General features: G+C 36.5%; 1 protein-coding gene across 1 annotated transcript in view; it reads right to left on the reverse strand.

The window, feature by feature from the left end:
• Positions 1-14,948, reverse strand: part of LOC127214993 (rab proteins geranylgeranyltransferase component A 1-like) — a 66,795-nt gene extending 51,847 nt beyond the window's left edge. The window contains exons 1-2 of the mRNA XM_051175300.1: positions 14,913-14,948; positions 14,619-14,790 (exon numbers count right to left, since the gene is read on the reverse strand). Coding sequence (XP_051031257.1) covers positions 14,619-14,790; positions 14,913-14,948 — 208 coding nt within the window. The remainder of the gene's footprint in view (positions 1-14,618; positions 14,791-14,912) is intronic.
• Between the last annotated feature and the right edge of the window lie 903 nt (positions 14,949-15,851).

The raw sequence follows: 15,851 nt of genomic DNA on the forward strand, positions 1-15,851 counted from the left end.
AGTGGATGGCACTTTAAGAAACCATCCTGAATGAGGTAACCCAGTCACAAAAAGGGGAACATAGTATGTACTCACTCATATATGGATTTTAGACCTAGATCAAAGGATCACCAGCCTATAATTCACACCACCAGAGGAACTAGGATACAAGGTGTAATCTAAGAGATTCATGTAAAGTCCCTCACAGAACTGGTAAGGGACAAGTCCCACAGAGCTCAGGGGAAGTGGGAGGGGGGCAGCGAATGTAGAGAGAAGTAGGAGAAAATGAGGGGGAAGAAATGAAGACATGTGCCACCAGGAAGATTGAGCCTGATTAAGAATAGAAGACAGGAGAGAGAGAGAGAGAGAGAGAGAGAGAGAGAGAGAGAGAGAGAGAGAGAGAGAGAGAGAGAGAACATAAAGGAGGGAGCCAATATTGGTTTGAAGATAAAATTGAACGCAAAAAAGGTCTAGAGAACTACAAGGCTGCTGCCAACTAACAATTTGAGCTTCCATGGAAAGGCTACCATAAATGCCCTTCCCGGAGAGTGAGATCAACAACTAACTTATCCATGGAGCCCTCAACTAATGCCTGTTGGAAACAGGAACAAACACCCATACATAAACACTGAGTCGAAGTAGAACTCAGATGCAGATGAAGATGCACAAGACCATGTGGCAGAAACACATACAGACAGCTTACCTGAACAAGGAGGAGCTAAAGGGCCATCAGACTGATAGCTGGGAAACCAGCATGGGACTGACTCAGGCCCCCCTGAATATGGGTCTCAGCAAGGACTGAGCAGTCTAAGGGACCTCAGACAGTGGAGCCAGGATGTATCCCTGGTGCACAAACGTACTTTGCGAACACATCCCCCATGGAGGGATAACTGCCCTAATCTAGAGACAGGAGAGAAGCCCTAGTCCCTACTTCACATGACCAGTCAGACCTACATGACCCCAACTGGATGGCATTCCCCTACATATAGAATTGGGGTGGCGGGATGGGAGGGGAGGATGGTTAGAGTGCATGTGAGAGGGTAGAGAGGGTAAAAGGAAGGGAAGGAGGGAGGGAGGGAGAGAGGGCTCGGGCGAGGGAGGGAGGGAGGGAGGGAGAGGGTACTGGGATCCACATGTAAAATAATAAATGAAATAAAAAAAAATGCTTTGACTCCAAAATTTAAGTGCAAGGACAAGTTACTGGGAAAAAAAGATTTCTATTTTTGTTTCCACAGAAAATGAAAAGCTGTGGATTCCTTCCAGACTAATGTGGTTTGATCAAGCCAGACAGCCTGAAACAGAGTTCCAGGTGATCCTACATTCAAAACAGCTGGACAAAGCAGCCTGACAGACTACATTCAGGATTTCTGAATCTTCTTCGAATCCCCCATGACAGAGCCCCTTACCAGCAGGAAGTAGTTTGGAAAGAACAATGCCCAAATTCCCACATATTGTCTATAAGTGTTTGTTTTCATTTAAATGGACTTGGTTATATTAAATAAATAAATAAATAAATAAATAAAATGCAAAAAAAAGAACAATTTGACTGAAAAGACATTACTAAAAACAGATAAATATGAGATATGATAAAATGAGTTTTCTTAACAGTTGTCACAGAGAATCTGGAGTATTAGCCATCAGACCTTCTGAGTTGACATTCCACTACAAAGTTGTCAGCTAAATATATATATATTTAGAAGTTTATGAACAGTCCCATCTTTCTGCAGTTTTTCAAAACCTATTAAGATAAATAGGTCTAATAATCAACTTAAGACACAAGATTAAAATCAGGGCTACAAAATCATGAAATGACTATTTTCAAGAAAGAAAACTATTCATTTCATGTTAAAATCACCTTTAATCCATATCATTAATGCTGGACTTTATAATTTATAACTATAATATTTAGGTTAGTTCTCCATGATATATTCTTAAAATTGTATTTGTGTCTGATTTTTTCCTAACACTACACTTACATAAGATAAACATAAAATAAAGTACTTACAACACTCCTAGTGAATCAAACAATAAATAATAGATTCTCCTGACAGGACTTTGATGACCTGGCAAAGCCCGAGTGCTTTCATCCCAAATCATATGAAACTGTAAATCACTCTTTATTTTATAGAACATTTCAAAATGGATTCCTGCTTTCTACCTTGAAAGTCATTTCATGTGTTATTTATAACTAGTGAAGACCAGAATGGAAAGAAAATTACATAGAACTAGAAAATTTACTGTGACTGCTTTTATGAAGAACATTTTTATTTTTTATTTTATTTTATTTATTTATTTATTTTTTAGGAAAAGAAACAGAATGACCGGCAAGAAGAAACTTGTAACTACATGCTTTCAGTGAGCCACGGCTTTTACTTTACTACTTAACCAACACTGTTAAGTGCAGGTGCAGGTATAGAGACCTGCACCATCATAAACAACAAAGCAACATTAGGTACAGAAATGACTAGATAGCAATGCAAAGGTAGGACTACATCCTTTAGAGGTTAAATCCACTCAGAAATGATAGCATAATATTAAGCAGAAACTCTATTTCAGTCAAGGCTCAAGTCATTTTGTTTATTCCTAATTTAAGTACTCACATTCATACTACTTTTAGTGGCTACTTTCAAATGAAAACTGTAAAGTGCCAGGGAAACAACCTAGCAAATCACAAAAACACAGAAAATACGGTTCTTAAATTCAACATTAATTCATATTAATTCCCCCGGAATATCAAGCACATTTCAATAAATGATGCTTAAATATCTTATGGATGTCTTCCTTGTAAAAAAATATTGTATGTATATGTCTAATGTTTTTAGCACTTTTGGAAAAAAAATATGCCACCTTATTAAAATATTAATTAATGCAAGTTTCATACACTGTAAGCTCCTAAGAATGGCTAATAAAGGGAACAATGTTCCAGGAGACAAAGAGTGTTGAACCAAACACCAGAACTGTCTTGTTCATCTCAGTTCTATATTAAATAGCTTTGATACTGGAAAAGTTATTGCCATTCCCTCTCTGCAACCCAGCTTCCTTACCCATAGGTATTTTTATTAGATAAAGTGAAGGGCTTAGCATAAATGATACAAATGTTTATTCCAGACTCTAAAAAACATGAATGGTAATGAGAAATAGGCCAATATTCTTTGACCGGGGATAGGAAATGAAAAATAAATATTCCTGGAAAACCACAGGATCACAAGAGTTCGATTTGGTGAATCTCCCTGAAGACCCTCAAAGTATCAAATCCTAAAGGAAAACATCACAACAAAATCTGGCTATACACTATCATCATAAATCTCAAAATATGAGTAGGTCAATTCCAACACCCAACAAATGCAAGAAAATGAGGGTAAGCCAATGTATCATTACCTTGAGAGCTAGAATTGTCTTACATACTGGCTGGAAGATTGGCACATTATTGTGAAAATGTGGGAAAATGCAGGAGATGCTGAAGGCCTTAATGTGGTTGAGTTAAAAAAAAAAAAAATGAGTGTACAAGTGGGGGTCAGAATCCTGAGAAACTGACAAATCAAACTCTTGTGAATTGTATGCTAGGGAGCAATGTACTAGTAGGGGGAGGGATGAGAGGGTAGGAAAAATAAGGAGATGGAAGAAGGTAAAACTAACACCAAGATGTTTGAAAAGTCATGTGGAAAATGTTACTTCCAGAAGCCTCAAGTTGTCAAATCAAAAGCCCAGTACTTCCCTTCAAGTTGTTGGTCTGGGGAGAATCCTAAAGACCACCTTAGAGAGCTATTGGCACTGCTCTTGATTAGCTAGAAGAACCTGGTGAGGACCATATTGCTAAAGATACTACACATTTTTCATACAGGACTCAAAGAAATCACATTGATAATGACCCTTCTTGCTGGCTATTTATCATAGTACCAAAAGGTGACATGCAGTGTTCTGGGGAAGAAAAGACACCAACATTCTTACCAAACTATGAGCTAAAAAAACAACAGGTATGGCAAGATTTACAACAGGTGCCAACAGGGGCATGAATGTTATTGGAGGTAGCCAACCACTACCTGAATTACTTTAAGGCCCACGCCTCAAAAGAAAAGTTATGCCTGGTGATGTAAATCTAGACAAGAAACAGTAGCTGGAGAACTGAGGTTTAGGGGTGGACCAACTTTCATTTTACTAAATGGACATAGCATCATATTGTGTTCTCTCTCTCTCTCCCTCATCCCTCCATCTCTCTCCCTCTCTCTCTCTCTCTCTCTCACACACACACACACACACACACATTCTACAACATACATCATATAGATGTAACCTAAAAGCACTAAAAGCAATCTTTTTCTTTTTCTTTCTTTCTTTCTTTCTTTTTTTTTTTTTTTTTTTTTGAGACAAGGCCTCATCTTAGAGCATTAGAGCATAAGCCTGACATGGAACTCATGTCAATCCTCCTGCCTTAGCTTCCCAAGTGCTAGGGTTAGAAGTTTGAGCCACGCCACCCACCTAACTACCAGCCTATGTTTGTCTAGCAAATGCAAAGTCCAGTTTTGATCTCCATCACTGCAACTAATTATTTAAAATGTAAAACCATTAAATGATAAAGCTTTGTCTAATTAAAATTAGCTTTTCTATATTAACAATTTTTACACAAATCAAAGTAATATTTACCTCCCCTTGGATAGAAGGCAAGGTTTCCTATGCATGTCTGCAGATACCAGAAATCACAGAAGAAAACATTTATATATCCCCACATAGGACATCACCATAAAAATAAAAGGCACACTTAGAAATCGAATATGACAATAAAAACACACTAAAATGCCAAGATTCCTGAAGAACATAGATACAAAATTACTACCAAAACAAATTCAAGGACATAGTAAGACTGATCTCTGCAATGCAAAGCCAGTTAAGCATACACTAATCAATAAACTTGATTTACCATATTAACATAATCACAATAAAAAGGTAATTATTTAAACAAATACCAAAGAGACACTAGAGAGAATACAAAAACCCTTCATGAAGAAAACTTCCTCTGGTCAGTGATGGCGCACAACTTTAATCCCCACACTCAGGAGGCAGAAGCAGGTAGATCTCTGTGAGTTGAAGATCAGCCTGATCTACAGGAGCTAGTTCCAAGACAGACTCCAAAAGCCACGGAGAAAAAAAAGAAAAAGAAAAAGAAAAGAAAACTTCCAAGCAACTCAAAACATATAGAAGGAACAAATCTTAGCAGATTATAACCTCTCCTAAGATTCAGAATTAGACCAGGATTCCTACTTTGACCAGTTTTTCAACATAGTACAGTAAGTGCTAGCCAGGCAAAGGAGCAAAAGAAAGACAAAAGGCATCTAAATTCAAAAGGAAAGAAAATCAAATTGTTCTTGATGGCATATAATTTCATTTACATAAAAAACTATAAAGTCATCACTCACCAAGGAACAAATGCAATTAGGAAACACAACAAAATTCAAGACACAAAACAGACAAGTATCAGTATACTGTTAATTAGACATTAATAGGGAATTATCTGAAAAAGAACTTGAAACAATCCCAGTTACAATGCCTACAAAAATAACACATCAAGGAATAAAGAAATGTAAAATTTATACATTTCCACATAAGATATCATCATACAAGTAGAAAGCACTTAGAAATTGAATATGACAATAAGAAAACACACTTACATACAAACACAGATACACACACACACACACACACACACACGAACAAAAAATAAATAAGAGGTGAAAGATCTCTATGAAAACTATAAAAAACTCACAAGAGAAACTGAAGAGGGTGTCAAAAAAGAGGGCATGGAAAGATGACTGTGATTGGTAAATACCTTTAATTCTCGCATTTGGGAGGCAGAGGTAAGAGGCCCAGCCTGGTCTACAAAGTGAGTTTTAGGCCAGCCAGAGTTACATAGTGAGATACTTACTCAATGAAAAAAAAGAAAAATGGAAAGGGGGAGAAGAAAGAAGAGGAGGGATAGGGAGGAAGATAGATATCACAAGTTTATATTCATAACTTAGAATAAATATAATCATATTAAAAATGCTTCCAAAAGCTATCTACAGATTCTACACAATCTCTATTAAACTTTATTATTTTTCACAGAATGAGAAAGATAACCATGAAAGACCACAAATATTGAAAGCCTAACAAAGCAAAACAGAACAAAGTTTTATCTGACTTTAAAATTATTAACCAATAATAACTAATAATAATTAGCTAAAATAGCATGATGTTAGCAAAAACAAAACTTGAGAAACAAATGGAACAAAGCAAGAGCACAAAAGTGAAGCTGCCTTCTAGATGTAAAACTAACTTGATTTGTGACAAAAGGCATGAAGAACATGCCTCAGGGGAAGGGCAGTCTTCTCACTAAGTTCCGCTAGGAAAACCTTATCAATGTGCAGAAGAATGAAATCAAATCAAACCCTATCTCTCACCACTTCCAGCTGTCAACCCAAAGTGAATGAAAGGTATCTGAAAGACTCAAGTCTGTGAGTCTTACAAGAGCAAACAAGGAACACACTAACAAGCATTGGTCTGAGAAAAGAATGATCACAACTGTGCCAACCAAAACAAAAATTGAAAACTCCTACACAGCAAAAGAAACAATTAAAATTTAAGAGACAAGCTTTGTAATAGAGTGCTTGAATAGCAAATAATGAAGGCATAGGCTCAATGGGCCTCTGTGTGGGATCAATGGTCATCACTGAGGGAAAAATGACTGAATAGACAAGCAATACAACTAGTAGAACAGGAGAAAATATTTGCAAATTATATACCTGACAAGCAGATATGTTAATATTCATAATACACAAAGAACTGAACTTAACAGCAATAAATAAATAACCCAATTCAAAAAGGGGCTAAAGAACAGATTAGGTATTCTTAAGACAAAGAGGCAATAGATAAATGAGAAACTTCTCAAGCTGGAAATGCAAATTTAAAAAACAAAATTCCAATGAGTTATGTCTTTATTCCAATTGTTGAAAAGACCAAAAAAAAAAGTGACAAGGATACAGACAAAAAGGAACTCTTATACACTGTTAGTAAGAATTTAAATTTGTATAGCCATTGCAAAAAAAAGGAGGGGTATAAAGGTTTCTCACAATACAAAAAGCAGAATGACTATATTTCTACCCTTCCCAAAAATGAAATAAATCATTACATCAAAGAGACAAGTACTTTTTGCTTTGTTTTATTTTTGTTTTTTGAAACAAAAGTTTCTCTGTGTAGCCCTGGTTGTCCTGGAACTCACTACATAGACCAGATTGACCTTATCCACCTGTCTTTGCCTCCCAAGTGCTAGAATCAAAGGTGTGCACCACAAGCACAATCAATTGCAGTACTATTGCTACGAACACCCACCTGACAAGTACATCCAATTGCAATACTGTTCACAAAAGCCAAGATATGGAAAGTATGTCTGGCTGTCACATGGTGAGTAGATAAAGAGAATTTAGTACATAGACTCAGTGGAACAGTATTCTGCCATTAAAAAAAAAAATGAAATTGGGGGCTGGAGAGATTGCTTAGTGGTTAGACCACCCACTGCTCTATACAAGATCCATTTTAATTACCAGCATTCACATGGTAATTCACAGTCATCCATTACTCCAGTTGTAGAGTACCCTCCCTGATCTCCTTAAGCATACATGTGGTGCACATACATATAAACAAGCAAAATATTTACACAGAAAATAAATTTACAAAAAGAATAAAATCTTGTCTATTACAACATGGTATGTGAAGTGAAACAAGTTAACACTGATAAGCAAATACCATGTGATCTTTAAGGAATCCACAATACTTGATCTCAACAGAAGTTATTAAAACAGTGATATAACAGAAACTGGAGATAGAATGTAAAGGGGAATAGAGAGTGTTTTGTCATTAAGAGTAAATTCTGGTGACCTACTTAATGAATATAACACATTACATTTTTAGTTATAATTTGAAATGATTTAAAATATATGAATAATAAGGAAATAAAAGTTTAAAGTGATGAGCATGCTAACAAAACTGAGTTATACAAGTATGTGCTAATCAAAATAACAAAACTGAGTTATACAAGTACGTGCTACTCAAAATAACAATTTAAACACATGACAAAACTTAAGTTACTAAATCACTACATACTTATAATAAGAAAAGTCATGAGCTGATTAATATGTTATGGCCACGAAAGAAATGTAGAAGGCAAAGTCACAGATAGTCAGCCTTCTAAAACACAAATTCAAACAAGTAATATTATTTGTGTATCAAGTTTGTTGCCAAGTAGTAGTATTTGTGTATTGAGTTTGTTGCTATACAGATGGCCTGCAAAGTTTTCATCAAGGGCAAACCTAAATTCAAGGACAAGCACACAATCCTCCCAATGGGTGTTCACATGTCTCTGTAAAAAAACTGCAGGGCAATCTAATAATGAGGAAAATGCCTTCATGTGGGCCTTTTTGGAGAATTATGTTCTCTCTCAGCCCTAATGACCTCTCAAGCTCTAGATTTGGTCTGACACTTCCAGTAACCTGCTGTGCCCTTTCAATATTCCAAACTGTAAAATAAATTTGGTTTTTTTTTTCTTAGTAAAAGAAACCCAGAGACACAGAGTGTGTGTCTCTGCATACATCATTGCTCTTCTCTTCCAGGAACAGCAAGTTTCAGCTTTTGCAGCAATGGCCACAAAACAAGTTGATAGAAATGAAAACTAAGACATGAATGTCAATGTTGAAAGTAGATGAATACTGATTCATTCTCAGACTCACATCATTATTATGTAATTACATATCTTACAATGAATGAAATTCAATTGAAACAAATTATATCTTAAAACATGACTAAAATGTCTGATTCCACTGATTTAGTGTCTGTAATTCTTTGATTTTTCTTTTGTTTGTTTGTTTGCTTCATATTGTTTTGGGGGATAAACCTAACTACACCATCCTATTTCTCTTCATGTAAAGGTTTGCAAGCTAAACCCAATGTCACAGTGCTGTTTATAATTCAGACAAGACATGAAGCTATTGTAGGCATCAGTAAAAAAAAAAAAACCTGCAACCCATAAACCTAGAGCACACTAATCTAATCTTCAGAGTATTATGATGCTCTTTTTCACCTAGGAAAAATTCAACAAGCTCACTTCGGTATCTCAACTTCAGTTGACAATGACTTGCCTAACCTATCCAATCTAAATTGAAGTTGGCTAAATCTATGGTTTTACACTTACTTAAGATGAGGGTAACAGTAAGAAATCACATAATTATACTAAATTGGTGTGGACAAGCATAGTAACAGAGAACACTTATAAGGGGGAAAGCAGAAACTAGAAAATCAAACCAGCCTAACTTCTTGGTACCATATAGTATGAGATGAAATCAACCAGGCATTATGCTAGCCAAGCTGCCTGTCTCAATTATTTGTAACCTATTGGGGGGTGGGTGGTAAATCTAGAAAAGTATCCCTATTTTACTAGCTACAACTAAATATCTCCCAAACTCCAAATCTTTCTATAGTATGGATTCTGCACTATGAACAGACAGCAACTTTTAAGATTTACACACATAAAAGGCACAGCCTAACTTTTCAGATCACACTGCAACTGAATGCCAGATGATTTAGCATGAGTAACAGGTCAATTATATGGAATTATAATTGTTTCTGTGCATTGGGATTTTATGTTAAACATGAGAATGTGAGGTTGAGCAACCACATTTGATTTTAATTGCTGTAGCATGAGTTATCCAAAACATCATGAGAACACTGGAGAAAATGAGAAAATGACAAGCAGCATGGGAGATGAAAATGATGCTGCCCAGGGAACTCCGGTAACAGATGTGGCTCTCTCTAAGGGATTGGCTCAAATTTATGATTTACAGAGAAGTGTAGCAGCTCAGAGAATCCTTGGAATTAAATAAGTCCTCCTTACTCTGCTGGTACAAAATAGCAAGATCTGTAGGCTTTCTTTACCTCCACAGCATTTTTAAGCAATGAAGAAGCATGTGACCCTAATGAATTGATATATCTAATCAAACAAATGATAAATAATGAAAACTGGTGAAGCAAACCCAAGAAAAGAAGTAATAGCTATAAACTACCAGATAAGCAATCTGATTTTTTTTGAAGTGGTAATACACAAAGGTCTTTCCAACCAAGTAGCCAATGGGAAGGGGAATATAATGAATCTTACAATAACATCATCCAGGAACTGGAAAAGTCTGAGTTCTTTCTTGAAGCTATTTAGACTAAATAGTAATGATAATAAAAAAAAATCAGTATGACTTTTTGGACTTTAAAAATGAGCTACATTTTTGTGAACAATGCATCGGAATTATTTCTTTAATATTTAGCACAGCTTGTGGAACTCATCCTACCTAGAAATAAGATGGAACTTAAGAAGGGTTAAGGAATGTGCCTAATGTGGCTGATTCCACAGCCATACTATCAATTGCCTCATTATACTGCATGAGGCATATGCATGTAGAAGTGTGCAAAATATATGGAAGTTCTAAAGGACCTTTGAAATACTTCTTTAAATTTTATTTACTATTAAGTTGATTATTGTTTTCTAGACATTATAATTTTGTGTGTATAAAGAGAATACATACATCATACACACACACACACACACACACACACACACATATATTCATTTAGAGCTAGCATCCATTACAGAGAAATGGCAACTTGCAATTAAAAAACAAAGCCACTCTTGGTGCTTAGCCCAATTGTCATCAGAGAGGCTTCATCTAGCAACTGATAGAAACAGATGCAAAGAGACTCGCAGCCAAACATTAGGCAGAGCTCGGGAATCCTGAGGAAAAGCAGGTGGGAATTGTAGGAGCTACAGGGTCAAGGACACCACAAGAAAAACCACATAATCAACTAACTTGGGCTCATAGGGGCTCACAGAGACTGAATTAACAACCAGGAAGCCTGAATGGGACTGACATAGGCCTCTGCATATGTTATAGTTGTATAGCTTGGTCTTCTTGTGGGACTCCTAACATTGGGATCAGGGGCTGCCCCTAATGTTTTGAATGGCTTTTGGAACACTACTCCTCATATTGGGTTGCCTCGCCCAAAATTAATACCTGGGTAGATGTTTAGTCTTACTGAAACTTGGTATGCCATCATTGGTTGACATTCATGGGAGGCCTGCCTTTTCCTGAATAGAAAGGGGGTGGGGTAGAGGAGAGGTGGGAGAAGAGAAGGAAAGGGAAACTGTTATTGGAATGTTAAAAACTAAATTACACACACACACACACACACACACACACACACCATTCTCAACAGTAGGTGAGTAGGTGCAAGGAAATTTGAAGAGAAGGAATATGTGCACATTATGATAACAGACATCCTAAGAAGAGTATTAAATGGTATGTACATATGGGAAATAACGTGTACTGAGCATAGCATAAGTGCTTCTTGGCAAATGCCAGTTTTTACACCACTCGCTACAGCATTACTATTCACCAAGATTTAGAAATTAGTACCCTACTGCTATCAGAAACATTTTAATCCTTGAATGAGCTGCCAGTCAAAGATAACTAACTCAATGTTGCATTCTGATAAATCATGAATGGGACTGGGCTATCTACATGAATATTCCTGAAAAAGAGCAGCTAACATCTCTGAGGGGAAAAAAAAAGCAGCTTTTTTTTTGTTGTTGTTGTTGTTTTTGTTTGTTTGGTTGGTTTGTTTAAGGAAGTTTTAATCAATACAATATATAGAACACAAATTCAACTTCTTTAAAAGGCTACAAAGACCATGGAATCACCTACATACAAACATCCTTACCTAAGAGAAGCTTTGGCTAACAGCTCTTTTAAAACGATCTGAGAGGGCAGGGTATGTAACTCTGTACTTTCATAGCATGTGCAAAAGCCCAGGTTCAAAGACCGCACAAGACTGGAGGGAGAGTGGGAGGAGAAGAGAGAGGCAGGGGTGGGGGAAGAAAAGATCTATCTTCAAGAAAATAGTTAACTAAGAAATTAAATAAGCTAACTTACTGCATAGTCTCTTAGAGGAGGAACTGTTGGCAAAGATAAAGGAGTTAGTTGAGAAGGAATGGCATGCAGACTGAATTTATAAATGGTGTTCTGAAAGCATAAATAACCCATGATATGAGAACTTTCCATGGTTTTAGGAAAAACTGTAGAACTATGACTCTGAGAAGTCCAAAAGTTTTCTAAGAAATTGCAATTATTAAGTATAAGGGATTAGTTTCTCTATAGGAACTGAGTATCACGAAAATTGATTGATTGTGTATGTATTTACATTAATAAATGTCAAGCCATTGTGCCATTTCATGTATATTCCCTTTCTTACAGAGCTCTCAGTTTTCAGTCACCTGTAAAACTAATAGCACTAGCCAAACATGCTCTTCATGGGTGATAACAGTCTGTGCTTCCAAATGAGTTGGTTATGGTGCATTTTAAGCATGCTAGAATTCCTTCTAAACTAAGAATGAGTTTCAAGTTAGGAGCTGATTTATGCTCCTATATATGGTATATATAAAAATTATCATATATCCTTTGTAACTTAGATTTCTTCCTCACTTGTGATTTTTTGTCCTTGCTGGAGATCATATAATTTATTACTGGGATAATTTTTAACCTGCACCCAAAGACAACTTTTCCACAACCCACAAAATTATTACTAAAATTATTTTTAAATGCCAAACTATCCTGAAATTACAATCACATTCTAATCATTTATTTATGTACGTTTTCCTCCCCACTGAGATTCCTATTGGTTTTACCTCTTTGATCTCTTTTCTTTTTATCTTTTCCCTCACAGTTCAAGTACTGTATCTTAACTTTATTTCTTTGGGTATTCTGGTATTTTCCCATATCTGGAAAATATGACGTTAAAGGAAAGCTTTACACTAGGTCATGCAAAAATGTAAAAATACACATTATTTAAGACAGCTGGACTTTTAAAATATTCTTAGATGATTCTACTAGATGAAGCCATTGTCTCTTGATGATATTTTAACTAGAAACTTGCTTAAGGGGAACTACAACTCATAGCCTAGTTCTTTACTTGTTTCTGATAATGATATAATTCATTCTGCTTTTGTTAACAGAGCTGAAATCATGAAACACTGTTTCCCTATAAGTTATCTGTGGATTAATTTAGTAACGCCAGCACATTTGAAATCTACTTCATCTAAGTATGTCAGAAAGAAATCAACATGCTTTAAAAGTCAGTTCAATTACAAGCAATGACTGAAACTGTCAAAATCATTGTATTTGAAAACTGACTTTCACCAAATGTTTCCACTTAGAATGTACCTAAAAGAATACATTTAACAAAAGTTAACACATCACCCAAATCAAGTACAGCATATAAAAGCAAAACAAAACACCTTACTCTAAGGTGGATGGTGTTCTCAGTTTTAGAGCAAATTGGGAATAGTGAATAGTCTACTGGCTCTCTGGAGCTCTCATCCAACATCTGTTCATTGCAGTTACAACCAGGTTAGCTATTGCAGTAGTTATCTTCAGGCTGGGAATAACAAAGCTCTACTGTTCTGAGAACAATTAATTACTCAGGTATATCTAAAATATGAGAATTTGTGTTTGGATAACACCTTTAAAGGCTATTTGATTTACCCTACTGATATTCAAAATTGTGGAAAATTGAAATAGCAAGTAATAGTAATTTCCCAGTTATTTCTGCTAACATTGTACAATTTTGAGAGTAAATAAAAAGTGATTCCATTTCACAGATACTGCCAGCTGTGTGACTTTGGCAAGTTAGTCTTGCAGGCTGCTTTTCCTCTTCTGTGTATTGAAAAGATGACCCATTCTAACAAGGTTGTTGTTGGAATTTTATGAAGTGCTTAGTTCATTGATTGCGAAATGATAAGCATTTGAAAACCAGTTGCTATTGTTTTTCCTCTAAACCTTGAAATATGGCTTATCTTACTCTTTGGGAACAGATTAAACTAAATTTATTAACACAATGGACAGAATCACATTCACCAAAGCTTCTCTTGCCTAACACATTCTACTGACAGTAGAAAAACTCATCCACTATCTCTTTTATCCTATGCAGAGTACATCCCTTATAGTTAAGAAATGTTAATTGCTGCCAAGAGTTGTAGGATTAACTAGTCAACTAGAAACTGAAGAGGATTTCTGGCTCCACCCAAAACATGGAGAACAAATGATGGAAAAGCAAGGAGAAGCTTAGGTCAGACATAGGATCTGGAACACTGGGGCTTATTCAGAGCACATATAGTTGAGATGTATAGACGGGTGAAAGAAAACAATATACTTCCTTTCTGCATCACAAACAAGGGTGTTTTAAACACCATAATGCAAGAATTATGGCTATCTCAGTGGGGGAAAGCCCTTAGGGTACTCAACAGAAGAAAAAAGGAGTCCATTTCCTTTCCAGTAATAGATATACACAGGGGGGAACAACTGAGCATCATTCTTATAAACTGCAAATTAAGCTATATCTGAGGTGCAATGTATCCTAGAACCGTGTAAGGATATGGGAAAAGTCCTAAGAAATTGCGACAGAAAACGATGGGGAATATAACCTTGAAATCAACAAGGAGGGAAAGAGACAATTATGTTATGCCAATGGCGTCTCCGTTGATGAACCGACCCTCCATTCTCATGACACTGCAAACCCACCCTCCTCTAGTAAATTAACAGGAATCACCGCAGCAACCAACCTCAGCAATCGGCATCGACCAGATCGACCCCTACTCAAATGGTGCAAAACACCGAGGTTCCAAGCCCCTCCCTGGAGCTGCCAAGTCCCGTGCTGACTCCACACTACCTCACTTCCTTTGCCAACTCCCTCCTAGGCTCGACCCCCACCGTTTCTCGCTAACCCTCGCCACTGACACAGAAACTAAAATGCAAGAATTATTTCATAAATTTTGTCTAGGAAAAACCACAGCCACACATACCAGTCCCTATTACGATCACATCAAACTCCGAAGGGAGATTATCCGCCATCTTGACAGGAAACGTATCATGTGACCGTAGTTTGTGGATAAGAGTTCCTCAAGCAGGCGCTTCATAGAAGGCGGAAGGGAAAACAATGCATTCTGGGTGTTGTAGTTCTACTGTGAAGGGTCCCGGTAGGTGACAAAGATACAGTGTTTGAAATGTTAACGAGTGGTAAAAGTTCTATTCATTTTACAGTCTTAAGTGAAATAGCTTATTTATCCTGGAGGTTTGATATGGAAAAGAAATGTAAGTATTCTACTCGTCAAGCATGAGGAGTCTTGACAATTATCCCTTGACAATTACCAAGCAAAAATTGGTCATAGACATTCAGGGAAGAGTGAAATTCAAAGGCGCTCATTCTGAACAAAGGAGATTTTCATTCACGCCAGGAAAACTCTTTCCTCTAGCATGTCTGTATTTGCATTTTTTGGAAACAGACACATCTATTTTCACTTCATTATAATACTGACCACCTATGTTCTGTGTCTTGTCTGCCTCTATGTCTTTCCAGTGTGTGCTGGGTTGGGGGAGGGGTGGGGACACCAATCAAATAAAAATCCTGTTGCCTAGTTTCCACAGAATGGAATTCCTCCTGTATTCTCTATAGTCAGTTCAAACAGCCGCCTAGCAATGTAAGTGTCAAAATGAGACAGAGAAAAGACTGTGAAAGAATAATAAAGAATAGTAGATGTTTAATAAATCTTTTGTTTCAGAATCTGATTTCCAACCAAAATAAAAAGAGCCCATACAACTTTCTCTTACGAAGATGCTGGAGAAATGATTAAAGTAAAATACACTTATATAGAAGTGGTCATAATTGATAAGTGAGCTTAAGGTTGTCTATGCCAAGAAGTTAAAAGAATTCTCATGAGTATATTCAAGGTCTGTCACCTCCCACTTTACCTTATT

This window comes from Phodopus roborovskii, unplaced genomic scaffold (genome assembly GCF_943737965.1).
Source record: "Phodopus roborovskii unplaced genomic scaffold, PHOROB, whole genome shotgun sequence".
Classification (NCBI taxonomy): domain Eukaryota; kingdom Metazoa; phylum Chordata; class Mammalia; order Rodentia; family Cricetidae; genus Phodopus; species Phodopus roborovskii.